The sequence below is a fragment of the Blastomyces dermatitidis genome (assembly GCF_000003525.1).
Source record: "Blastomyces dermatitidis ER-3 genomic scaffold supercont1.5, whole genome shotgun sequence".
NCBI classification, from domain to species: domain Eukaryota; kingdom Fungi; phylum Ascomycota; class Eurotiomycetes; order Onygenales; family Ajellomycetaceae; genus Blastomyces; species Blastomyces dermatitidis.
Genome location: NW_025544778.1, coordinates 4,939,412 through 4,964,002, shown reverse-complemented (window position 1 = coordinate 4,964,002; position 24,591 = coordinate 4,939,412). Strand labels below are relative to the sequence as shown.

The 24,591-nt window shown below is 39.9% G+C and overlaps 6 protein-coding genes across 6 annotated transcripts; 4 read left to right on the top strand and 2 right to left on the bottom strand.

Moving 5' to 3' along the window:
* Positions 1-436: 436 nt before the first annotated feature.
* Positions 437-3,514, top strand: BDCG_05598 (uncharacterized protein; the record flags this gene model as incomplete). The annotated part of the gene is made up of 3 exons (XM_045421288.1): positions 437-2,626; positions 2,667-2,848; positions 3,218-3,514. Exons 1-3 carry the CDS (start codon positions 520-522, stop codon positions 3,512-3,514), a joined length of 2,586 nt encoding a protein of 861 aa, XP_045277206.1. The 5' UTR covers positions 437-519.
* Positions 3,515-4,296: 782 nt separating this feature from the next.
* On the top strand, positions 4,297-8,163 carry BDCG_05597 (heat shock protein 60, mitochondrial). Its single transcript, XM_045421287.1, has 3 exons — positions 4,297-5,474; positions 5,597-5,738; positions 5,812-8,163. The coding sequence occupies exons 1-3, from the start codon at positions 5,349-5,351 to the stop codon at positions 7,317-7,319; spliced, it is 1,776 nt and encodes a 591-aa protein (XP_045277205.1). The 5' UTR covers positions 4,297-5,348; the 3' UTR covers positions 7,320-8,163.
* Positions 8,164-9,652: 1,489 nt separating this feature from the next.
* On the top strand, positions 9,653-10,238 carry BDCG_05596 (cofilin; the record flags this gene model as incomplete). The annotated part of the gene is made up of 3 exons (XM_045421286.1): positions 9,653-9,870; positions 9,970-10,018; positions 10,110-10,238. The coding sequence occupies 3 exons, from the start codon at positions 9,653-9,655 to the stop codon at positions 10,236-10,238; spliced, it is 396 nt and encodes a 131-aa protein (XP_045277204.1).
* Positions 10,239-11,220: 982 nt separating this feature from the next.
* On the top strand, positions 11,221-12,163 carry BDCG_05595 (cytochrome c oxidase subunit 4; the record flags this gene model as incomplete). The annotated part of the gene is made up of 3 exons (XM_045421285.1): positions 11,221-11,560; positions 11,824-12,017; positions 12,071-12,163. The coding sequence occupies 3 exons, from the start codon at positions 11,221-11,223 to the stop codon at positions 12,161-12,163; spliced, it is 627 nt and encodes a 208-aa protein (XP_045277203.1).
* A 610-nt stretch (positions 12,164-12,773) lies between these two features.
* On the bottom strand, positions 12,774-13,532 carry BDCG_05594 (uncharacterized protein; the record flags this gene model as incomplete). The annotated part of the gene is made up of 3 exons (XM_045421284.1): positions 12,774-13,042; positions 13,245-13,356; positions 13,443-13,532. 3 exons carry the CDS (start codon positions 13,530-13,532, stop codon positions 12,774-12,776), a joined length of 471 nt encoding a protein of 156 aa, XP_045277202.1.
* A 10,069-nt stretch (positions 13,533-23,601) lies between these two features.
* On the bottom strand, positions 23,602-24,277 carry BDCG_17148 (uncharacterized protein; the record flags this gene model as incomplete). The annotated part of the gene is made up of 4 exons (XM_045426298.1): positions 23,602-23,665; positions 23,732-23,747; positions 23,819-23,952; positions 24,261-24,277. 4 exons carry the CDS (start codon positions 24,275-24,277, stop codon positions 23,602-23,604), a joined length of 231 nt encoding a protein of 76 aa, XP_045281315.1.
* Positions 24,278-24,591: the final 314 nt, after the last annotated feature.

The following is a 24,591-nucleotide window of genomic DNA, read 5'->3' as shown; positions in this document are numbered from 1 at the left end:
GATTCTGGAGATTTCGCTCTTTTTGCCGCTAACAAAGTGACTTGATGACCTCATTCGCGAGAGCGTTTCGTATCCGTATACTCCGTAGATACGCCAATCCTCAACACCAGCAATATTTATATTGAGACTATTTAACTAACTCTTCTCTGGCTACTTTACTCTGTACAATATAATTTTGATTAATTGTATTTTAACTCAAAAAGAAGGGGGGAAAAATAGTAGATAGATTAATAAAATTATTGAATAAAATTATATAAATATTTTCTTAATTTTGACTAAATTTTACAGACATAAATAATAAAGAGAGTTGTTGCCTGCTGTCACAGCTGCTGCCTGCTGCCGCTGTTGCCTTGCGTGCACGTGATCCAGACATGTACCTAGATATATAGGTAATCTCGCTCGCTAGTTAGCTTCTCCGACATTAATGAGATCAACCATCACAATCCCCCAGAGCATGCAATCAAGCCTCTTCAACAGCGAAAACGCGATTGTGAAGCCCGTTCCAAACACCGAGCCCCAATGGCCGACAACAGCTCATCTGATTACAGAGCTCTTTTTCTGCAAGCGGAAGAGGGGCGCAGGCTTGCGGAAGAGGGGCGCAGGCTTGCGGAGGAAGGACGAAAACGCGCGGAAGAGGGGCACAAGCTTGCGGAGGAAGGACGAAAACGCGCAGAAGAGGGACGCAGACTTGCAGAACAGCGCAACTTACCAACCACATTTCCCGAATTTATTCGTGCTTGCCATACCCTCCTCTCTATTCCGTTGAGGGTTGCAGCTTCATCCCGCTCTACCAAGGGCACAATACCGCAACCGAAGGGGAAATACTGCCCGACAAATCTTCTTCAATGGGCAGATTTGCCAGCCAAGCAGCAAGATATCTTCACCTCCGTCTGTAACTACCTAGAGCCCGTTCGAGGCGCTGCACCACGCCACTTTCCGCCTCATATAGCCCTAGAAGAGCTTTCCCGACGCATAAGTCATCGCCCACTCAGTAGCGAGCAGGATCTTGAAACTTATGAGCGTCTAGCGGTGGAAGATCACATTGTGGACATAATTGATGAGCTATGCAAAATACCCGAGGCTCAAAAAGAGTTTGGTCTGGGTGATGGAGTTCGTTTTGAAAATCATGCCAACTCCCTGGACGACGCTTATACAAATCAATCCGACTCTCAACGTGCCAGACCGGACCAGTTCTGCATCCACCGGTTGGACAACAACATGAGCACCCTACTCACAACAGTGGAATATAAGCCGCCTCACAAGCTCTCTGTGGAAAATCTTCGAACGGGCCTGCGACCCATGAATTTCTGGGAAACCGTTGTCAAGCCACGGACCATACCAATTAAGGAGAAAGAAAAATTGAAGTATAACGCACAACACATATCGGGATCTGCGGTGACCCAGCATTATCACACCATGATAGAAGATGGGATTCCGTATGCATACCTGACCAACGGATTGGCACTTGTCCTCCTTCATATCCCATACGAGGACCCTAGTACCCTTTACTATTACCTGTGCGAGCCAAATTTGGATCTGAAAGCAGAGGATAGCCGGGCCTTCGACCAACCGAAAACCGCACTCGCGAGGGCGTTGTGTCTTTGCCTGATGAGTTTTCGTTCGGCTCCCCGTGACCAAAACTGGCGGAATGCTGCGCGGGCGCAGCTTCATATATGGAAGACTAGCTTTGACTACACCCTTTCCGAGATACCGGAAGAGGAATTGCGACAGGTGCCTCCAGATTCTGAGTACACCAGTTCTGAGTATACGGGATCCGAGTATTTACCGTCGTCCCCTACGTCACCCCCTGAGAGCCGTCGCATGCCCACTCGGTCTCAGCCCGGATGTTCGCCGTCCGATTTGGGTCGTCACATGGAATCGACTGATTCTTCTGATTCTGATTCAAATCAAATGGCACCTGGCCGTAAGCGAGGTTTTAGTCAGATTACGTCGTCTCCACCGACTCAATGGGCTGGTCGGTCTGATTCACACAATGCACAAGGAGGCCGTTTCCAACAGAACACAGCGAAATTTTGCACTCAGCGGTGCCTGCTCGGCCTCTGCTCCAGTGACCTTTTGGACTACAACTGTCCGAATGTGACACGACACCAGCATGGAGAAAAAGTTGAAAGGCATCATATCAACGGTTCAACCCTACTGCGCCTGCTGAACCAGCAGCTAGATCATAATCTTGACCATAACTGCTGGCCACTGGGTAATCGTGGGGCGTACGGGTCATTATTTAAGCTGACCTGTGCGGAGTACGGCTATACTGTAGCTGCTAAAGGGACAACTTCTACCCTCTGGACGGAAGTTTCAGGTGAAGCGGAAATATATCGAATTCTTCAGAGGGTTCAAGGAGCGGCTACCACTGTCTTCGTCGGATCTATTAATTTGGCGAAGACCTACTTTTTACATGGTTTCGGCCAAGTGCGCCATATGCTACTTATGGCTTGGGGAGGTGACAGCATCGCAAAGCTTGAGCAGTGGCCGACACTGCGACAGGAAATCTTGAAGTCAAAGAAGGAGTTTCGTGCCTTAGGGGTCATCCATGGGGACCTTCGACCGGAAAATATGCTATGGAATGATGAGCTCAAGCGAGTCCTTTTGATTGATCTTCATAAATGTAGGTTGGATCGTCGACTAATGGAAAAATCGAAGAAAAGGCCCCTGTGTGGCATGGGGCAAAGAGAACCTAAACGGCTCGGGAGATTTTTCACAGAACCGAAGAGACATTCAGCAAAAAGTTAAGCAATGGAACCCTTACATCCGTTCGACGCGGGCGAACATCAAGGCAATGAGCCTGGGTTTCCATCCCGCCATTTGCAATAAGGCTCGCTCATCTCTTGTAAGCGTCAACAGCAGGCATAGAAGAGCATTCACCGATGGAGATTCGAGCAAGTACAAGAAAAAGGCGTTACACCTTTCGCGCTGGAAAGGATACTTTTCTTTCATATACAACGCCTATTTCGACTCCAGTGCCTACAGAAGGAGGGCGTGTCCGAGCGGGTAGATATCTTCAGGAGTTGCGTTGAGAGAGCCCGCGGAATTTTAAGAGACTTCTTTGATGGATGCCGTAACGTGTACCTGAAGCTTATTCAAAGGAAGACCTCCGTTTTCGAGCACCACAATGACGAGTGGTAGAAGGTGAAGGCAAGAGACACCACACCGGTATCGGCAATCATCATGGATGAGAACAAAAAGAAGAAACTATTAGGAGGTATTGACAAATTCCTTGATGAACGTACTCGTGTTTGGTATGCGAGGCGCGGCATTGAAGCCAAACCTCTGTCGCAGAGCATCTGCCCCAGCTCCTCTAACGTCCGGTGTGAGGGGAAGAGCTTCGGTGATCCGGACTAAGAATGGAAGAACCTCATCAAAACGGCGCTTCTTGGGCCTCGTTCGTAACCAGGTTGCTGCTGATCGCGGATATGATGCGGACTGTTGTCCATTCAACAAGGCCGGAAGCTACGGTGCACTGAAGTGCGCCTTTCCTCCCATGGGTTCACTCTAGTTGCCAAAGGGGCTACAAGTGAATACATAAAGCCCCTGTTGCGTAAACGCAGGATATAGAAAAGCTACTCGCCATCCAGGGTATCCACGTACCTGTCTGCCTCGGTGTTGTCGAGCTTGAACCGAAATCCCTGTACTCCTATGATGGAAGAAGGTACACACTCACATGCTCCTGCTCAGCTGAGTGGGAAAGCCTATTATGGGCTTCCTCAGCCCATCAACATCTACCATGGTTGCTAGCTCTGTTCGGGCAATTCATCAACAAGGGATTCTTCACGGGGATGCAAAGCCGCGGAACATTATACGGAATGATATCTGTCAAAGCTCTAATGATAGTGGATATTGGACGAGCATCGATTACGAAATCTTTGTCCACTGTTTCAACAAATAGTCAATGGAAGAAAAGGCGTCGTGGTATGAAAGAGAAAGCTAAAGATGCATTTGCCGTTGAGCTGCAAACTGTACAATCCAGTCTGAAGAAGCTTGTCCGGGGATTAGGAACTTTAGAGCTCTGAAGCCATGGTGTCAATCACTCGTGTTAGAATTAGGAAACTGGTTTTATTCCCACTGTCTTTTCTTGCTCTCCTCAATCACTCTCTTCCTCTACTCTTATGCCACCAGCGTGCGTTTCCGGTGGAATGTTCTTGAATTCACTTTACTGTAACATGGAAATAATTATTTTACCACTAGTAATTACAATATTAGAGTCTCATTGACTGGATAAAATGGGAAGAGCACCAGTGAGTGATTTACATGCCTGATAGAAGACAGTATATAAGGAAGCAAGAATGCCCTGAAAGAGCACTTGCATCAATAGTCTAGAGTATTGGTTTTAAAGCTGTTCCCGTCCCCATATTCACTTACATCGTGGGGTTATGAGCTTGCTAGGAAGGACAAAAATGGGACAAGAAGACTCTTCTCTAGCTCTGAGGGTTCCATATCAAAGCTACAGCGACCAGAGATCCAAAAGCATACAGTCTTCGCAATATAACGAATCATCCGTAGGAAAGATAAAGCCCAGAAATTTTTCTATTCTAGAGCCCATAACATCGGTTCCCATGTTTACAGCTAGACACAAATATCCTTCTCCGAAACCCCGCTTCCCGAGCCTTGTTTTCGACAGTTTTTGCCTCGATAACGACGGTTTTTGGAGCTTCGACTGAGAGATCTAGATGCCTATTTGACCTCGTCGATAGCTTGGGTAAAAGCCCTTGGATCAAAGCCATTATCTGCTGTTCACACGAAACCAATAATCTCATCATATACGGTGAGTCCAAAGTGGCAGAATTGCCCTGCTGGACTGCGTGGAAGGTGCGCGCTCTTTACCGCAGCCTTGAGACTGCATGGGCTGTAGGAGATACTCGTTCCAACTAACAGCCTCCACTGGTGACATTCGGGGTGAGATATAGCTACTTGCTCATTATAGGACTCACAAACCCATCCACTGCTAATATCTCTTGTTGTTTCCTTGGGTTGGGTTGCGATACGTCCACGTGACTATGCTGACTCACTAGATCACATGACCTTTCTAGTTCCTTCCACACCTCGCCGAAAAGGGCAAGCGCCAAGAAACCTGGAGAATGTTCCAAAAGAAAAAAAAAAAAATAAAGGATTTAAAATTTCTACAACCTCCTCTTCATCTTCATCTTCATCTTCCTCTTCATCTTCATCTTTCTCTTCTTCCTCTTTGCTTCTTCACTCGCTCCCTTCACCTCTTCGCTTATTCAATTCCTCCTCTCTGGCCTTCTTGTCTCGCGCGATTTCCTGGGTTTTGTTGCGCTGTCTCTTGTTCCTTCGCTATATTATAGCTTTAATATATTCCAAATACCAACATAATGCAGCGAGCTCTTTCTTCCACCTCCAGGGCTTCGGTCCTTTCCTCCGCCTCCTCCACACGCGCTCCCCTCTCGCGATTCCGTCCAGCTGGTTTGAGCCTGCAACAACAGAGATTTGCTCACAAGGTATGATTTTCCTGCTTTAATTGCATTTCACTGCAGTCAATTGCGGAGGATGTCTTCTTGAAATCTGTCCTACGGCAAATATCCAACCCAGGCGTCAATGCTGATGGAAATGGCTGTTGTAGGAACTCAAGTTCGGCGTGGAAGGCCGTGCTGCACTCCTTAGGGGTATTGACACTCTTGCAAAGGCTGTCTGCACAACTCTGGGACCCAAGGGAAGAAATGTTTTGATTGAATCTCCCTACGGCTCCCCCAAGATCACAAAGGGTATAATGTTCCCTGCACTCTCTTTTATCTTTTTAAAGACGACCCCGTCCAATTAACAAACCTGGATTTGCAGATGGTGTCACTGTTGCCAAGGCCGTTACCCTTCAAGACAAGTTCGAAAACCTGGGTGCTCGTCTTCTCCAGGATGTTGCGTCAAAGACCAACGAAGTTGCCGGTGACGGAACTACCACCGCCACCGTCCTTGCTCGGGCTATCTTCTCCGAAACCGTAAAGAATGTCGCAGCTGGATGCAACCCAATGGACCTCCGCAGAGGTATCCAAGCTGCCGTTGAGGCTGTTGTCGAGTACCTCCAGGCGAACAAGAGGGACATCACCACCACGGAGGAGATTGCCCAGGTTGCTACTATTTCCGCTAACGGCGATACACATGTTGGTAAGCTGATCTCCAGCGCCATGGAGAAAGTCGGAAAGGAAGGTGTGATTACCGTCAAGGACGGGAAGACTATCGAGGATGAATTAGAGGTTACCGAGGGAATGCGATTCGACCGTGGATACGTCTCCCCTTACTTCATCACCGACACTAAGGCGCAGAAAGTGGAGTTCGAGAAGCCCCTGATTCTCCTTTCTGAGAAGAAAATCTCCGCTGTCCAGGACATCATTCCTGCCCTTGAGGCGTCCACCACCCTCCGACGACCCCTTGTCATCATCGCTGAGGACATTGAGGGTGAAGCTCTTGCTGTCTGCATCCTCAACAAGCTCCGTGGCCAACTCCAGGTCGCCGCCGTCAAGGCACCCGGCTTCGGCGACAACCGCAAGAGCATCCTCGGCGACATCGGCATCCTGACCAATGCCACCGTCTTCACCGACGAGCTCGACATGAAGCTGGAGAAGGCTACCGCCGATATGCTCGGCTCCACCGGCTCCATCACCATTACTAAGGAGGACACCATCATCCTCAACGGCGAAGGTAGCAAGGACGCCATCGCACAGCGCTGCGAGCAGATCCGCGGTGTTATCGCCGACCCTACCACCTCCGATTACGAGAAGGAGAAACTCCAAGAACGCCTAGCCAAGCTCTCCGGCGGTGTCGCTGTTATCAAAGTCGGCGGTGCCTCTGAAGTCGAAGTCGGTGAAAAGAAGGCCCGTGTCGTTGACGCCCTCAACGCCACCCGCGCTTCTGTCGAGGAAGGTATCCTTCCTGGTGGTGGCACTGCCCTCGTCAAAGCTGCCGCCAATGGCCTCGACTCCGTCAAGCCCTACAACTTCGACCAGCAGCTCGGCGTCAGCATTGTCAAGACCGCCATCACCCGCCCTGCTCGCACCATCGTGGAGAACGCTGGGTTGGAAGGCAGTGTCATCGTCGGCAAACTCACTGATGACTTCGCCGGCGACTTCAACAAAGGCTTCGATAGCGCCAAGGGCGAGTATGTCGATATGATTGCGTCTGGTATCGTTGATCCCCTTAAGGTTGTCCGCACCGCACTTGTCGATGCGAGTGGTGTGGCGTCCCTTCTGGGCACTACTGAGGTGGCTATTGTCGAGGCACCAGAGGAGAAGGGCCCTGCTGCTCCTCCAGCTGGCATGGGTGGCATGGGCGGTATGGGTGGTGGTATGTTCTAAACCACAAATCGTTTTTAAAGCGCTCCTCCCAGGTTACCCCATTGAGGTCACCCGATACCATTTTGCCTTGGCCAGGCAATAAAAATAACCACCTGGCTGAGCTTCCCAGGCGGCTTTTCATTTTTGGCATTTTCATTGTATGATTATGTTTTATGTATGGTGTGCGTGAGGGAGCGAAAATCTATCCTGTCTGTTGATGTATCTCCTTGTGATTGTGCGTCTTGATTAGCCATGTTCTCTGGTTCCCCTTTTCCATTATTTCCTCATGTAATTTTATGCGTGCCTGTCTTATATTACTTTTACTGTATCATCGGTTGGTGTTTTGTGTGTTTACTTCTATATTTATATATTTATCGCCATTTTCCTTCCTCAAATTTCACCTCCCTCCGTCTCGTCTCGTCTGTTCTGTCCCATGACATTATCGAATCTTCATTCTCTCAGTGCACCCTTCCTCCCCACCAACCCATCACAGCCAGGAACAGACGAGACAGATGGTACACACAGAAACCTCTCCACTCCTCTCACCATCGCGCACGCCGCTATCACACCCAACGCGCCTATTCCCTGTTGTTAGGATAGCTCCAGGATAGATAAAATATCGAAATATGCATGCTGAATCTGCTTTTACTGTTGAAAAAGTGATTCTATTCTGAAGTTTTTTTTCGGTTTCATCATTTTCTTTTCTTTGCTAGATTCATTCCTATTACGTAGTCTTCGAACTAAGATTCCTCTGCCCTCCACAATCCGCCGGAGGGGCAAATCGCGAGCCGGGTAGGTAGTTATAACAGCCGGTGACTTTTTTTAAAATTTGGATTTTACTTTATATTTCTATTCATGTACTCCGTATTTATTTATTTATTTATTTACTTATTTTACCGTTGGAAGGAATGTCACGCAAATTCAAAATTGATGATTCTGATACACAACAGATAATATTTCTGTTCTGATATGTGGCTTAGTCATGACGCACCCGTTGTCGTGTTTATGACGACAGCGGTGTGGGTAGCTGCCACGGCCCTGTAGACTCCGGATTTTCGAAAAAAAAAAAAAAAAAGGATGATGCAGCCTACGAAACTTCAGGCATCAGTAATTACTGAAGTGACTGATGGATTGACTGGCTAAATCCTGATACCTGCGCCCTGTGTCAAGAAAGGGGGAATGAATAGTAGGCATGTTGTGGAGGGTACCTGTTCTTGCTACTACTCCGTACTGGACACATTTCATACCAGGCTGCCAAGGTTCTTCAATGCATGGGTCGTGTCGATAAGCAGCGGGTGCGTGTCCGCAGCCGCAGCCGCCATGCCATGGCAACCCACCCACTTCCCAACCCAACCCCACCAACAAAAAGGCGTCCCTCAGCCCCTCGATTCATTCCATCCATTCCATCCATCCATATCCATCCATCCATCCATCATCCGCCAAACATCGCTTCTTCTACACACCTCTCATCTACACTTATCTACCGCTCCTCATCCTCTCGCCTCGTCTCTACCCGCTCGCCTCTCCTCCTCTCGTCCCCTTTCGATTTCCATCTCCTCCTCTGCGTTACATAGGGGTATGTGCTTTCTCGCCGTGGTAGCGCCATCAAAACAACCGGCTTCTCTGAACCACCCTATCTTCGCCGCCCCGCCATCCCCCTTGGCCATTGTCTCGTGATGGCATTGGCTGCAAACACAATAACATACCACCTGCACAAATTCTTCACAAAATATCTTATACACTTCCGCAACGAGATTGCTAACCGCTCTCGATCTATCTATCAACATCTAGTCTTCACGCCCCGAACGAAGCCCGCTTTTCCCCCCTCCGTAATTTTCTCAGCCTCCTTGCTTTTAAGCACGAATACAATAAACTTGCCACATCTTATCCCATCCGCGTCACCAACTGTACAATCATGTCGGTAAGTGGAGGAGGAGGGGGAGAGAGAAGGGATTGGCTCTGTCCTTCTGCTGAGGCATTCTTTTTTTGAGTGGAATAAAGTTGCTGATATGAAACATGTATTTTGTTGTCGTTAGGTCTCCGGGTATGTTGGCTATTTTCCTCGTTCTTTCTCCGCTTGCGCTACAACCTCCTCTCTCCTGTCGTATAATAACTTCCACGTTTCATCTATCGTCCTGCTGGTCTACACCCAGAAACATACTCCAAGAATGACCCCCCCCCCTTCCATTGTCAGAAATGGCAACATGCAAGCTTACCGCAATATCTGTCGATATAACACATAACCCACCCTGGTTCTTATGTTTTGACCAATTCTGCCAAGAAGACGAAAAATACATATGCTAACGCAAAGCAAACAATACCCCAAGTACAGAGTGAGAGTAGGCTCAGAGTGCATGAACGCAACCAACGAACTGCGATTCAAAGGCTTGAAATACATCATCTTCAAGATCTCGGACGACAAGACGGAAATCGTCGTCGAAGACTCGTCGACGGATGACGACTATGAAGCCTTCCGCACCAAGCTGATCGAGTCCAAGGATAGCAAGGGGAAACCCGCCCCCCGGTATGCGCTGTACGATGGCAAGTTCGATCTTGGAAGCGATGGGATCCGGTTAGTCTATTATCGCTCTCCTTCAAAGCAAGACGAATTGTCTATGTACATGTACGTACATGATGTAGAGCTGACATATCTGATCTACCCGCTTGATAGAAAAAAGATTATCTTCATCTCCTGGGTCCCCAGCGACACACCCACCTTCGTGAGTAATTCCACCGGCCGAAACAATAATTTTTTTTTTTCATGATCCTATTCTTTTCCCCTGGGAAGTACTAATTAAGCTAAAAACGTAGTCGTCCATGATCTACGCCACCACACGAGAAACACTCAAGAACGCATTGAACCCGCACGTCAGCATCCACGCCGACGACAAGGATGAGCTCGAGTGGAAGAACCTGCAGGAGATTAGCGTGAAGAAATAGATACTCTAATTTCGAACTTCCGTCTTTCCTTGTCTTCCGTTTTTTTTTTTTTTTTTTGCTCTTGCGTTGCTACTCTGTCTTTTGATAAAGAGGTGAAGTACGGTGGGAGGAAGGAATCAAGGGAACAGGGAGAGATATCAAGGCAAAAGGAGAGAAAGGAGGGGGGAGGAAATAAAAAAGAACTGGAAATGGAACTGGAAAATGATACCGCGACGTAGGGAAGAAGAATGTGTATGTATGTTAAAATCATGCAAAGGCGTGGGAAATGGGAGCAGAGGAAGGGAAGGGGGCCACGTTGGATGATGTCAGGCCAACCCCAACAAGCAAAGCAAGGGCATACACATAAAATGTACTGTTTTCGTTCCACGCTCTGATTCGTTTTTGTTCATTATCCCTCTCAGCTGAACTTGAACTTGTTTGGATGGGATTCGTACTGGGCGATGGAGCCCCAGCGTTGCTCGCAGTTTATGACGTGAATGCTTTGGCATCTCTTTCATGAGCCTGTGTTTTCTTTTCTTCTTGTTTGCGCTTAGTATTTTTTCCCACTGTGCTCCGTATATCCCATACATCCATATATTCAGCCATCCCCCAACTCACCCAGTTCCATATCGTTGACAATAAATACAAATCCATCAATCACCCTGTCCTGGCCTGTGTGTCCTTCCTGCAGATCGTACGATCATGGCAAGCCAGCCTCCCGCTGACTCAGCTTCGGAAGCAGCCGCTTGGCGCCTTTCCCGTTCCCGGCACCAACCCGCTTGCTTACCTAACCGTCCCGTTTGGGACCACAACGTCGACTTCAAACTTCATCGTCAATCAACAACTTCTTCTGCGCCGTCGTGGAACCGCTCTGTTTGCTCTCCCCCCATTCCGCTCTGCTGTATATCTATCCATCTGCCAGCCATTGGCCCTCCCCCCTTCACCAATCCCCCCCCTCTGTACCATTGACATACCTCCCCTCCCCGGGCCCCTCCCAAAGACAATGTCCTTCCGCACAGCGCTGCCCAGAAGCCTCGCTTCTGTAGCCCGATCAACAGCAACCACTGCCCGTGCCTACCGCCAATCCCCCTCCAGCCAGACAATAGGAGCATGCCTCTACTCCTATCGCCGTAGCAGCAATTGCTCGATGGCCAACAAGAGCCAACAGACCCGCTCAATGGCTACCACCACCGCTGAGCATGCAATTGCCAACCCGACTCTGGCTGGCATTGAGAAGCGCTGGGAGGCCATGCCGCCGCAGGAGCAGGCTGAGCTGTGGATGCAGCTGAGAGATCGGATGAAGGTTGATTGGCATGAAATGACCTTGCAGGAGAAGAAGGCGGGTATGTGCTCCTGTTCTCGACTTTGCTTTTCTTTTTTTTAATTTTTTTTTATCATGTTTTTGATTTTCCTGTTCTGGGCTTTGGGCTTTGGGCTGGAATTTCCGCAAGCCGGTTTTTCCGAGGAGATTATGTCTATATCGTTTCTCCCAGCGTTCAATTGATGCCATATCAGCCACCCTTGCTTTCCCTCCCATCCCCTCCCCACGTTTTTCAAACCTTAGTTATATATGATATGCACAAATACTAACAAAAACCTCTCCCAGCCTACTACATCGCCTTCGGTCCCCACGGCCCCCGCGCCGAAACTCCCAAGGGCGAAGGCCTCCGCGTCTTCGTGCAAGTTATGAAATACCTCGTCATCTCCGCCGCCTTCTTCTTCACCGTGCGCGCGTTCGCCAACCCGCCGCCCAGGACGATGACCAGGGAGTGGCAGGAGGCTACGAATGAATATGCCAAGGTGCGTCATCAACAACTCCTTCTACAAACCATATCGTACTAATCCACGCACAGAGAGAGAAAATGGACCCCATCACTGGTATCAGCAGTGAAGGCTACACGGGCAAGGGCCACATCCAGAGCCCCCCGGCTAAGAAGGAACAGTAGTTAACTTTTTACCCACTTTGTCTCCCTTATTTTCTTCCCCCCCCTCTCTCCTTCCTCTCCCCCATTGCCCACCTCCTGTGTTATATTATTTGACTCTCTTCACCTCCCTCTCCCCTTCCCCTCTCCAGGCGTCATGAGTGGAGAAAATTAGGGGCGCTTTCTTTGGTAATAATAAAAAATTTGAAAAAATATATTTTTGATTGAAAGTGAGAACGATTATTTCTTTCTTTCTTTCTCTTTTTTCTTCTTTCTTTCTTTTTTCCCCTTCTTTCCTTTACTTTGCATATATTTTTTTTTCTTTTCTTGTTGTTTACATATATTATTACATTACCAATAAGACGTGTTTCAATATAGGTTCCCTTTTTTTTTTTTTTTTTTTTTTTTTTCCTGCCCAGCCCTACCTACTACTACATTCATACATTATTATGTAGCTACTATGAACATTTGGGCAATGTTCATATACCTTTCACCTCACGTAAGTTACGTCCCCAGATTATTTGGATTGGAAATGTTGATTTGGCTACTATAGACGCGGGAATCGTGATATTCATAATTTGAGGCCAAAATGATCATAAAGCCATTGAAGTCCGTAGGATACCCGTAAAATTAATTACATTGAGTTTTCATGGTTCATCAGTCGGTGCAGAGGTACTCCGTAGATGGTCAGTTTTTGCCCCATTTGTGATACAGCCCAGTCTTGAAGCAATTTAACAATCAAGTCATGGCCGCCGGCAGCTGCACAGTCAAGCGCAGTCAAGGGGTTCTGAAAACCCTCAACGACCACTGTCCCGTCAATATCATCATCTCCACCCTCATAACATTGGCGTAGCAAACAAAGTACAATTTCGCCATGGCCGGCCGTGGGTCTTAGGCTGCCCTCTGGCTACTGTAACGTAACGGTGAATGCAAATTAACATCGATTCCGGGCCGGCTCAACAAAAGAGGTGTGATAGCCTGAAGCCTTTTTCTCCGCAGCGACAGATAGTAGAGAGAAGCTCGCTGAAACATGAGGGCTGTTGACATGGGCACCTGAGGAGGCGTTTTCGGATCCGGTGTTGGGTGGGCCACGGGGCAACCTGACCTTCCCCATTGGCATCAGCACCAGCAGCCCCTCGAAGCAAACGTTGCACTATAGCTTCATGGCCCCCAGCGGCTGCAAAGGCGAGGTCAATGCTCTTACGACGCGGCAGGGGCTACCGCGCCGCAGTTGATGTTAACATCCCCACGCCCCACGAGAAGCCCCAAAATGGCATCATGGCCATTTGAAGCTGCCAGATACAGCGGTGTGTGTGCCCATATTCATCAGACACGAAATCCGGATCGGTTTGTTCATGATTTCGTAGCTCCTCGACCACGGGTAAGTGGCCATTTCTCACAGCGGTTTTGGAGAGCTGTATGTATATCCAGAGGAGTCAATTTCCTGTATACAGAGTTTACAGACTGTCAATTCCAGCATGACGCAATTGAATTCCTGGAATGCTTGTTCTCCAGGCTAACATAATAGATTTAACTTTCATGTCACAAAATCTAATTAAAAAAAGACTTATAAACTGGCTTATTAATTGAAGTGAGACATCAGAATCAAGTTATGAAGTTATTTAATTTGATATTAAACTGAGTGAAAAAGAAATGAGTGAAAATCCTCTTCTCTCTAATCACTATAACTTTGAAAAAGCTGATTGAAAAGCAGTTAAAAAAAATATAAAACTGCTGAAATGTGAAAAATAGAGTGAGCTTTATTAAAATCTGAGTTAAAATATTACAAATAAAATACTTAAAAATAAAGTAAATCTGATATATCTATTCTTTTAATAAATATTAAAGAAAATACTTCCAAGAAAAAGTTCTCTGACCACTTTAAATTATAATAAAATAAAAATATTATTTTCAAAAGAAAAGAATTAATTACTGTTAAAAAAAATTGAAAAAACAGCTTAATATTTAATAAAGAGTTTAAAATTATTAAAAATAAATATTTTTCAAATATTAAAAAAGTTAAAATAAACTGTTAAAATAAATTTCTTAAAAAAATATAAGAAAAAAAAGAGTTTAAAGCTTTCAATTATATTAAAACAAGAAATATAGAAAAATTTTAAAATGAATTATATACAGTAAATTTTTTTGAAGAAAAATATTAAGCTTTTATAAAAATTCTCTTTTTAATAAAGATAATATAATGTAGTAATTAATTATATTATTAAGATCTATCTATTGTGCAGTCTTTTATATATGTAAATATACTAAGTAATCAGTGAATATCTTACTTATATAGAAGCAGTTAATTTGTAGAGAGAGAATTTAACACCTCTCTTAATTACTACTCTATTAAGTAGATATTTATAACTCAGCAGAGCAGTTCTATAACTAGAGAAGAAATATTATATACAAAAATAGTAGTGTCTTTTGTCAAAGATTTTATGAAGAACTAATAAGAATTTGAAGAATAAGAAAATAAAGAAACAGTAAAATGAATAAATAAACTACTGTAGAAGTAGTAGGCTGATAATTATTATTATTATTCTTCTTCTTATTATTATTATTATTATTCTTTAATTATAGATGTATGTAGTCAGAGACTATAATATCTATCTGAGAACTTTTAGTTCTCAGAGTTTTTTCTATATCTGTAAAGTTAACTATTATATATTTATAATATGACGGAACTGAAGCAGTAACTAGTCAGTGACATTATATAGAGATAGTTGTTTAAGAAGCTGTATAAGTAGGCTTAATCATCTTGCTTAAATAGTGAGCTCATAGACTACAGAGTTATTACAAGAATATCACAGATATAATACTTAGTATACTAAGAAGATTGTATAAAATATACAGTAACTCTTGTATATATTTCAGTAGAAGAAAAATGAATTACTCACTTCTTTAATAAGAAATCAGTATCTAGCTATTTTATATAGATAATAAGTGAATACTTTTCTCTCATTTCATAAGTGAGAATAGCTGAAGTGATATCTCAGTGATATCTCACTATTAAGAAAGAGTAATCTGCTAATCTTGTATAGAAGTGAGATTCTTATATTTATTAATCAGATCTTTCTATAATATATCTGAATGATATTATTAAGTGTTCAGATAATCTGTAGAATAAATGAAATTATTTATATAAAAGTAATAAGCTGTGTGAAACTATAACAGAGTCTTAATATAGTCAGAAGTATAATAATACTCTTCTCTTTAAGAGTATAGTTCTGATTAGACTGACTGTGTGACCGTGTCTGAGATCAGAACCAGATTTTTTGATAGTCTCATTATCAATTTGACTGATCTCATTACACAGTTTTAACATTAGATAGTAGTTTCATACTGTCTCAGTGAGACTTACTGTCTACTCTTATTACATTTTTCAAATGAAATCATGATTTCCACTTCTCAATTTAAATTATTTTTATGGCTTTAAATGACTTTAAATCTCATTTGAGTGTTATCAAAAAGTGTTACTTTTTAAAAAATTAAAAATAGTCTAAAAAAAACCTTAAAATGTCTAAAAATAGTAACTTTATGCCAAGAATGGAACTAAATGAGATCAAATGAAATCACTTTCTCATTTTTTTCAAGTCATGATTTCATTTTAAGATCTGATATATAGTCACTTTACATGTTTTTTTGATAGCCAGTTCCAGCGGGATTCACGTCAAGAAATGTATGAGATCAGATCAAATGAGATCAAACATGAAATTCATGGTCTCAGCGGCCAGTCTAGTTCTGATACTCTTAAGATTATCAGATTAGAAGTTATCTTTATTATATAGTAATAATTATCAACTGATTAATAGTATATATACTGTATAAAGAAATAGATGAGTTTTTCTACTAACTATATAGATCTTTCTTTTCTCATCTTCATTCAAATTAAATATATAATAAGTGAGTTTCTTATATATTAATTTAAGATATGAGAAATATAGTTAATAAGTAACTTATAGATCTCTTATCATATTTCATTCTATATATAAAATTCTCTGTAAAAGTGATGTATTTTAGAGATAAAGCTAATAGTAGTGATAGAATTTTTTAAAAAGATTCTCTTCTCTATAATACATTTTTCTTCTCTTTCTCTTATCTGTAATAGTGAGTGTATAAAAGCATTATTCTTGAAAGATAATAAGAGACTTATTCTGATATTTTCTAGTAAGTAATAAATATCTTTATAATGCAGCTGCAGTTTCTATGACTGTTAAGAAAGCTCAGTTAAAGATGAAGATAGCAGTGTTAACAGACTATGAAAGTATTATTCTTATTATTATATCTTCTTCTTCTTCTCTTTCTACTTCTCTTACAGTTATAGCAGTAGTTACTATATCTTATAGTGAGATATTATCTCTTCTACTAATTAATTCATTTATATTCAGTTCTTTCTCTACTCTCTTTATTATCATTGTAATATCATTTCTTCTCTCAGTTAATATAATAATGTATAACTCTGTGTGATCATTCAGAGAGAATTTCAGAGAGAGCTTGATTTCAGAAATAGTAACTCTGAGAAGCTTAATTCATAGTTTCTCTCTTACAGCATGTCTGAGCTCTGCTTAGAATACTACTGAGTTAAGTCTGCAGAGTCTTACAGTTTCTTTATCTTCTCTCTATGAGAAGACTTTAGTGCAGTCTCTGATTAGTATTACTACTTATCTACACTGTATTAAGTAACTGAAGAAGAGAGAGATTTTATATATTTATCTCTTCTCTTATGTCTATTATTTTTATTGTATCTGTAATAATAACTTCTATCTCTCTGTAAGTATTATCTACTCTGTAAGAAGATGTTATATTAACTCTGATAAGAAGCTCAGATACTCAAGTAGTACAGAGCAAGAATCTCAGACCTTCAAGTATTAACAGATTCTATCAAGACTGAAGAGATTTCTCTTACTTATCTGTAAAAGAAGATAAAAGCATGAATCTCTGAGATGAAAAAATATCTCAGAATAACTGATCTTAAGAAGAGATTAATCAGTACTAGACTGGCCGCCAGAACCATGAATTTCATGTTTGATTCCATTTGGTCTGATCTCATACATTTCTTGGCGTGAATCCCGCTGGGACTGGCTATCAAAAAAACATGTAAAGTGACTATATATCAGATCTTAAAATGAAACCATGACTTGAAAAAAATGAGAAAGTGATCTCATTTGATCTCATTTAGTTCCATTCTTGACATAAAGTTACTATTTTTAGACATTTTAAGGTTTTTTTTAGACTATTTTTAATTTTTTAAAAAGTAACACTTTTTGATAACACTCAAATGAGATTTAAAGTCATTTAAAGCAATAAAAATAATTTAAATTGAGAAGTGAAAATCATGGTCTCATTTGAAAAATGTGACAAGAGTAGACAGTAAGTCTCACTGAGACAGTATGAGACCACTATCTAATGTTAAAACCGTGTAATGGGATCAGTCGAATTGATAATGAGACTATCAAAAAATCTGGTTCTGGTCTCAGACACAATCACACAGTCAGTCTAATCAGTACTGCTATTAAAAGTATTATAAAGATTAATTACTAATTGAAGAGAATCTTACTTCAATTGAAGCAGATAACTGAGATATTTTATAAATTAATAAGTTAATACTTTAAGTATCTCTTATACTCTTCTATAGCATGCTTCTCTGCAGTACTGCAGTACTAACTTCTTAACAGACAAAGATACTAATATTAAAGACTTTAACAGTGAAGATGTAAGAAATCCCGCTTCTCGCAGATTCTTTACCTCTATTCCTATCTCTCATGTAATCAATAGGGCTAGCGGCCCTTGGCTACACACAACTATATAGACTGAAGTTCACAAATACTATTCATAACTCAGCTTGAATGCTATTATATATTTGACTTCTACATTTTATCTTTCTACTGTGAACACTTCTAGTAGTTAACAGTACATATCACATCAAGCTGCAAACACCTAAATAATTGTCTGTGAGCACTTATTCTTACATTTCAAGCTCAGTCAGTCAGCAACTGTCTGTTATAACTGAAAGAATTAGAAACTTATATACTTCAATCTCTGTAAACTCTACTGCAGACACTCAGAAGCAGCTATCTGAATCATGAATAACTCTCATAAAAGAAGTCTCAGAGAACTTATTAATCACTTACAGAACATCATTCTCTGCATCTGTGACAGAGAAACTCTCTGAACTTATGAATAAATCAATCTCAGTGAAGAACATTCTTGAGCATCTTTTATAAAATCAAGCTATTTTTCTACAAGAAATGCTTACTGTCTGTAAACACTTTCAAACTGAGTCTCTAGACATGATCTTCAGAGATATCTGTGAACTGAAAAGAAACTTTCTCAAGTTATAATCACTTAAGATCATCTATTGAATTACAATCTATAAAAGCTTTTATAAGTTTGTATTTGAAATTGACTCATAAGTCTGACTGTGTGATATAAAAGATGAAGAAGCTGTCATCTATATAATGACAGATCTCTATTACACTGAAGTCAAGAACTGACTGAATTATCTAGAGAATAATTATAAGAGATTCTGATGATCTGTTCTCAAGACCTATTTAGAGAATAAATTAAGAGACTTCATAAGTCAGACAGAGAACACCTGAGCTGTGATTATCAATATTAGAAAAAGAGATAAGAAATCTGATAAAGACTACTCACAGCACTTCATAAAATTGTGATATAAATTAAGATCTGTGAAAACAGAGCTCTGAAATAAGATCTGAATGATAATATTTATAAAGAAGCTGAATAAAGACATACAGAACAAGCTCATTAAGTAAGACTCTAAGCTCTTGACTCTGAAGAAACTGATGACTCTTATTCATTGCTTACAGATCACTGTGAGAGCTATAGACTTATAAAGAGTGAATTATCAACTAGCTCTGTAAGAATCAGAACAACAAAGAACAGATTTACTGAGAAAAGATAACAAGATATAAAGAGATTTGTATCTGACTGCTGAGCAGAGAGAGAGAGCTTTACAAGCTTTCATAAATAGAGTGTATAATAGAGAGATTAAGAAAAAGAAACTCTGCTTTATCTATTCTAAATCAGAACATCTTCACACAAACTGTTTAGATAAACTAAAATAGAAATTTGAGAAGTTACAGACAGAGTTAGCAACAGTCTTCTTAAGAGTCTTGAAGCTGACATCTGAATCTGTTACTCTCTCAATGAAAATGCTTACTTATGAGAAGAGACTGCACTGTAGTGCTACTACTCTGCAAGTATAAGAAGTATTGATGAACTCAGAATCTCAGATTACTGTGATGTTTCTAAAGCTTATGAAGTGAATAAGCTGAAAGATGAAGACTGAGAACCTGCTCTTATAATAAGCAGAATATGAGAACTCAGATCTGAGAGCTGAGAGACTTATAAGAGTTATCTTTGAATTATAAGATCTCTCTAAAATCTGGAGAAGATTTGCAGAAACTGTGATTATTACAGACATCATAGATAACATATATTTAAGACTTGTATGACTTCAAAGACATAATCTGCATATAGCTGTCTGTGAGTCAGGTTTATACTTTCAATCAGTATTGATAGACTTACTTATGAAGATAGAAGTAGTTAATGCTGCAGAGTTAATTAGAGAAGACAAGCTCATCTATATAATGACTTTATAAGTGTCTGAGAACCTTGCAGTCATGAAAACTGAGCTTCAGATATCAGAGAAATATTAAGATCTCATAGAGATGTTTAACTCAGCTAAGACAGTTGAGCTTTCTTCTCACTGTAAGAAGAATCTGATAATAGATTTAATAGAAGAGTAGAAACTCTTCTAGAGATCAATCTATAAGCTCTCTTATTATAAGACAGAGGTCTTGCAGACCTATGTGAAGAAGAATCTGAAGAATGACTTTATTCAATCTTTACAGATCTCTGCAGAAGCCTCTGTGATATTTGTAAAGAAGAAGAATAAAGATCTCAGATTATATATAGACTATTACAATCTGAATTTCAAGATAACAAAGAGTCACTACTCTCTATCTCTGATTGAGAATGTGATCAACTATCTTATAAGAGCTGTTATATTCACATAACTGAATATGATCAATGTATATACACAGCTGTGAATATAATCTGAAGATGAATGAAAGACTGTCTTTAGAACTACACTGAGATTGTTTGAATATCTAGTGATATCTTTTAATCTGACTAATACTTCTATGACATTTCAGTCTTTCATCAATAAAACACTTCATGCATATCTGAATATCTTCATGATAATATATCTGAATGATGTGATGATGTACTTTATGAAGAAGAAAGAATATACTGAGTATGTATAAAGTGTATTGAAGATCTTAGATGAGACAGAACTGCATATTAAGCTTATAAAGTATAACTTCAGTGTCTGCTGAATTAATTTCCTAGAATATATAATCACTGTGAATGATATTCAGATAAAATCTTTGCAGATTGAGACTATTCTATTATAGCTGAAGTTAACTAGTATTTATAAGATTCAGATCTTTCTGAGCTTTGTGAATTTCTATAGACAGTTTATCTTTATATTTATAAGAATCTTCTTAACTCTTACAGACATACTGAAGAGTGAAAATAAGAAGAAGTCATTCTGTAAACAGAGAATGAAAAGATTATTGAGAAGAGAGAACTGTGAGAACTTTCTTATCTCAGAAGCTTATGAGATCTTTGTAAGATTAAAACAGATATTCATGAATATAGTGATGCTATTTCACTTTAATCTCTTACTCTTAATCAGATTGAAGACAGATATCTTCTTCTTTATAATTTCAGAAATAGTCTTATAACTACAGTTAAATAAGAACTGAGTTTCAGTGATCTTTTTCTTATGAAAGATGTAATCTGTGAAGATTAACTATGACATTCATAATCAGAAGCTTCTCATAATAGTGAAATTCTTCTATCACTGATATCACTACTTCAAGAGTCTTATAACAGTGATTACTGTTAGAACTGATCATGATAGCTTATAACAGTTTACTTTAATTAAGAAACTCTCACAGTGACAGATTCACTGAGCTCAGAGACTGAGTGAGTTCTGATTCAAGATAGAATATATTAAGAAAACTAAGAACTCAGCAGACAGACTCTCTCACAGATCAGACTATGTTAAGAAGATCAGAATAATAGACACAGAGAGACTAGAGAAGACAGAAAAGTTTTATAAAATGCTTGAACTGAGTGTTGTAAAGAGATTAACTGAAGAGTCTCTCAATTCTCTATGAGAGAAAAGAAAAGAGAGAGAGAAGAAGTCTATATAACTACTCTTTACAACACTGAGAGTCAACACTCTGAAGATCTCTGTGAGAATTCTTGAAGAGAGTATCTATAATCTGAAGAATTTATGAGCTTTGAGAAGTATCATAGAAGATCTGATATAAGAGAAAACAGAGTATAAGTCTTTATAAGATCTTCTATTCAGATTATCTGAACTGTAACTGAAGAATGAATATACTCAGTATATTCAGAAACTGCTTACAGCAGAGATCAATTCTGCAGAAATAAAGAATTAAAGAGACTTAAATAATCTCTTATGAAGAGAGAGCTGAATTTATGTATCTGTGAATAAGTTTCTATATATAGAACTTATTAAAAGATATTATAACTCTTCTTTAGTAAGTCATTTTACAGACACTAGAACTCATGAGTTGTTTATAAGAAAATACTTCTGACTGAAGATGCAAGAACTTGTGAAGAAGATAGTGAATTCTTATACTGTTTATCAGAGTTTATGAGTAGTACAGTTCAGATTATATAAAGAACTTACTTCTCTACTCATTCTACAGAAACCTTAAGAACAGCTAGAAATGAATATTCTTGTAAGTCTCTCTGAAAGTAAGAACATATATGATGTCTGCTTTGACAGTGTGCTGATGATAGTGAATTACTTTATTAATATAGCATACTTTATATTCATCTGTAAGAACTTGAAGTCAAAGAATTTAGCTTATATCTTTGTTCACAATGTAATCTGATTGTATGAGTTATCTGTGAATATTATCTCAGACAGAGAATTAATCTTTGTAGAAGAGTTCTGATCTGACCTGATAACTATACTGAAGATTTCATAAGATCTAAGTACAGCTTTTCATTAACAGACAGATAATCAGATAGAATATCTGATAAGTATATTGAAACAGTATCTGCAGTGCTTTGTTAATTATAATCAGAATGACTGAGTGTATTGATTATCACTCACAGAGTTTATATACAATAACTTAAAACATATCAGCACAGATAAAACCCTCTTTAAGATACTTACTGAGACTTATTCACAGATGATCTTGATGAACTCATGAGAGTATACTATAGAGTGTGATGATGTCTGTGAACAGGCTGAGAGAATTCAGAAGATTCAGAAGAAAGTCTGTAAATTCTTAAGAAAGGCTCAAGAGTATTAGAAGAGATACTATGACTTTAAGTATATTATAAAGAGTTTTAAGAAAGATGATAGAGTCTGACTGAGTCTAGAAAATATCATTATACAGAGATCTAGTAAGAAGCTGAATCTTTTATGAACAGAGTCTTACAAGATTATAAAGAAAATTAGCTTATAGTTTTATAGATTGAAACTGTTATCTGAGTTATAGATATATAATATTTTTCATATCTCTTTGCTCTGTGAATATAAGAAATTCTTAGAAGAGAACTCTGTGACTCATCACTCTATTTATAAAGCACTAGAGAGTGAAAGAGAATATCAGATTAAAGAGATTATTAACTCAGAGAAGTGAGATTGTAAGCTCTGATTCAAGGTTCAGTGATAAGAGTATTCTGACAAGATGAATGAGTTCACTTGAGAATTATTCAGATAGATAAGACATCTGCAGAAGCTGAGACATGACTTTTATACTATGAATTCTGATAAGTCAGAATAATGTAATCTTCACTAAGAATCTGATTATGACAAAGATATTAACACTGTTATTTATGAACTCTAGTCTACAAGATGATGAGTTTCTACTGAGATGAATAGTCTGTAATGTATATAAGAGAAGAAGAAAACATGTTCTTATTAAAGTTAAAAAATAAGAAAATAAACAGAACTGTGAATACAATTTAGAGATTAATAAAGAAAAAATAAAGAAAACTCACACTTATATTATTAATATCTGTAACACTCAATCTTTTCACAACTATTAATTTCTCTCTTTAAAGAAGCAGAGAGTATTATATCTGCAGTACAGATAATTATTACATTTGACATGAAGACTGTCAGAAATGCACAGACTTCAGAGAAGCTGAATATCAGAATGTGTATAGTTGCAGCAGAGCTTTGAAGACTAATCATCTGTGTATATGATTAGATATCTCTTATGAAGCTGTGTCTGCTCTCTCAGTTGTACTGAAGTATTCAGCTCAGAAACAATGAGAATGCAGAGAGAGAGCTCATCTGTTCAGATTAACTCTTATCACAAATTCATAACATTTGCATTGTCTTAATTACCTGGATTTTGCAGGTACCTGAGAACTCATCTCTCATTGACAATGAGATTGTGGAAATGTGCCGCGGCGCGAGAACCATTGATGAGAAACCTAGGCATATTCACATATACCTGGTCAGAGATTGTGTGGACAGAGAGAGAGTGATCATAGACTCACAGAGCTGTAGAAGACACTGATAACATCAGAAGCTTCACAAGAACTGTTAGCTAGAATCTGTAAGAAATTACTTGTGAGAAGACTTACAGCAAAGAAAGAGACTGTGCTGTTTAAAGTCAGAGACTGATCTGAGAAAGAGATGAGAAGAACTGCTGATCTGAAGATCAGATGTAATGACAGAGTTGAGAGAGATGAAGATACAGTTGTAAGCAGCAGCATTTCTGCTTCATCAGTCAGTAAAAAGCAATCAGAGAAGTTGCAGAGACACTCATAAGAAGCTCAGTAATAATCAGACATTGTTATAAAAATGTTGAAATTGAAAAATTTTTATTCTTGAGAAGTTCTTGAATTAATACATGAATATTATCAGAAACACTCTCTCTCTATTATCTGAGTGAAAATACTTCACAGATGAATGAAGATACTCATAGTTTATAAGAATAAGAGCTGTTATAGAAAAAGAGAAAAGAAGATGAGATTCTACAGACAGATCTGAGATATTTATACTACTTTAGAGAGATTTGCTTACACTGTGAGTGATCTCATAGAACAGTCAGATCACTCTAGTAAATAAGAGTAATTGTGAATTACAGGCCTGAATCTTTCTATATGACTATAAAGAGTGATTGCAGACTGTGAATATCTTAATTCTACAATTCTACAGAGTTGATAAAAGAATGAAAAATTCCTCACAATTCTACAGTATCAAAGAGCAATAATTTGTGAGAATGAATAAAAGATTAACTTGTGAATATTTCTCTTTGATGAGAGTGATCTCACAGAGAGTGATTCATCTGTGAGATGAATCTATGTAATAATTACACAAGAATCTTATGAAAATAATTGAGAGTCAATCAGAA

Bases quoted from the DNA above. Each gene is read 5' to 3' on its own strand.
- BDCG_05597 (XM_045421287.1), top strand. From the start codon at position 5,349: ATGCAGCGAGCTCTTTCTTCCACCTCCAGGGCTTCGGTCCTTTCCTCC. The intron at 5,475-5,596 runs GTATGATTTTCC...TGGCTGTTGTAG, and splicing joins AACAGAGATTTGCTCACAAG to GAACTCAAGTTCGGCGTGGA. The intron at 5,739-5,811 runs GTATAATGTTCC...CTGGATTTGCAG, and splicing joins CTCCCCCAAGATCACAAAGG to ATGGTGTCACTGTTGCCAAG.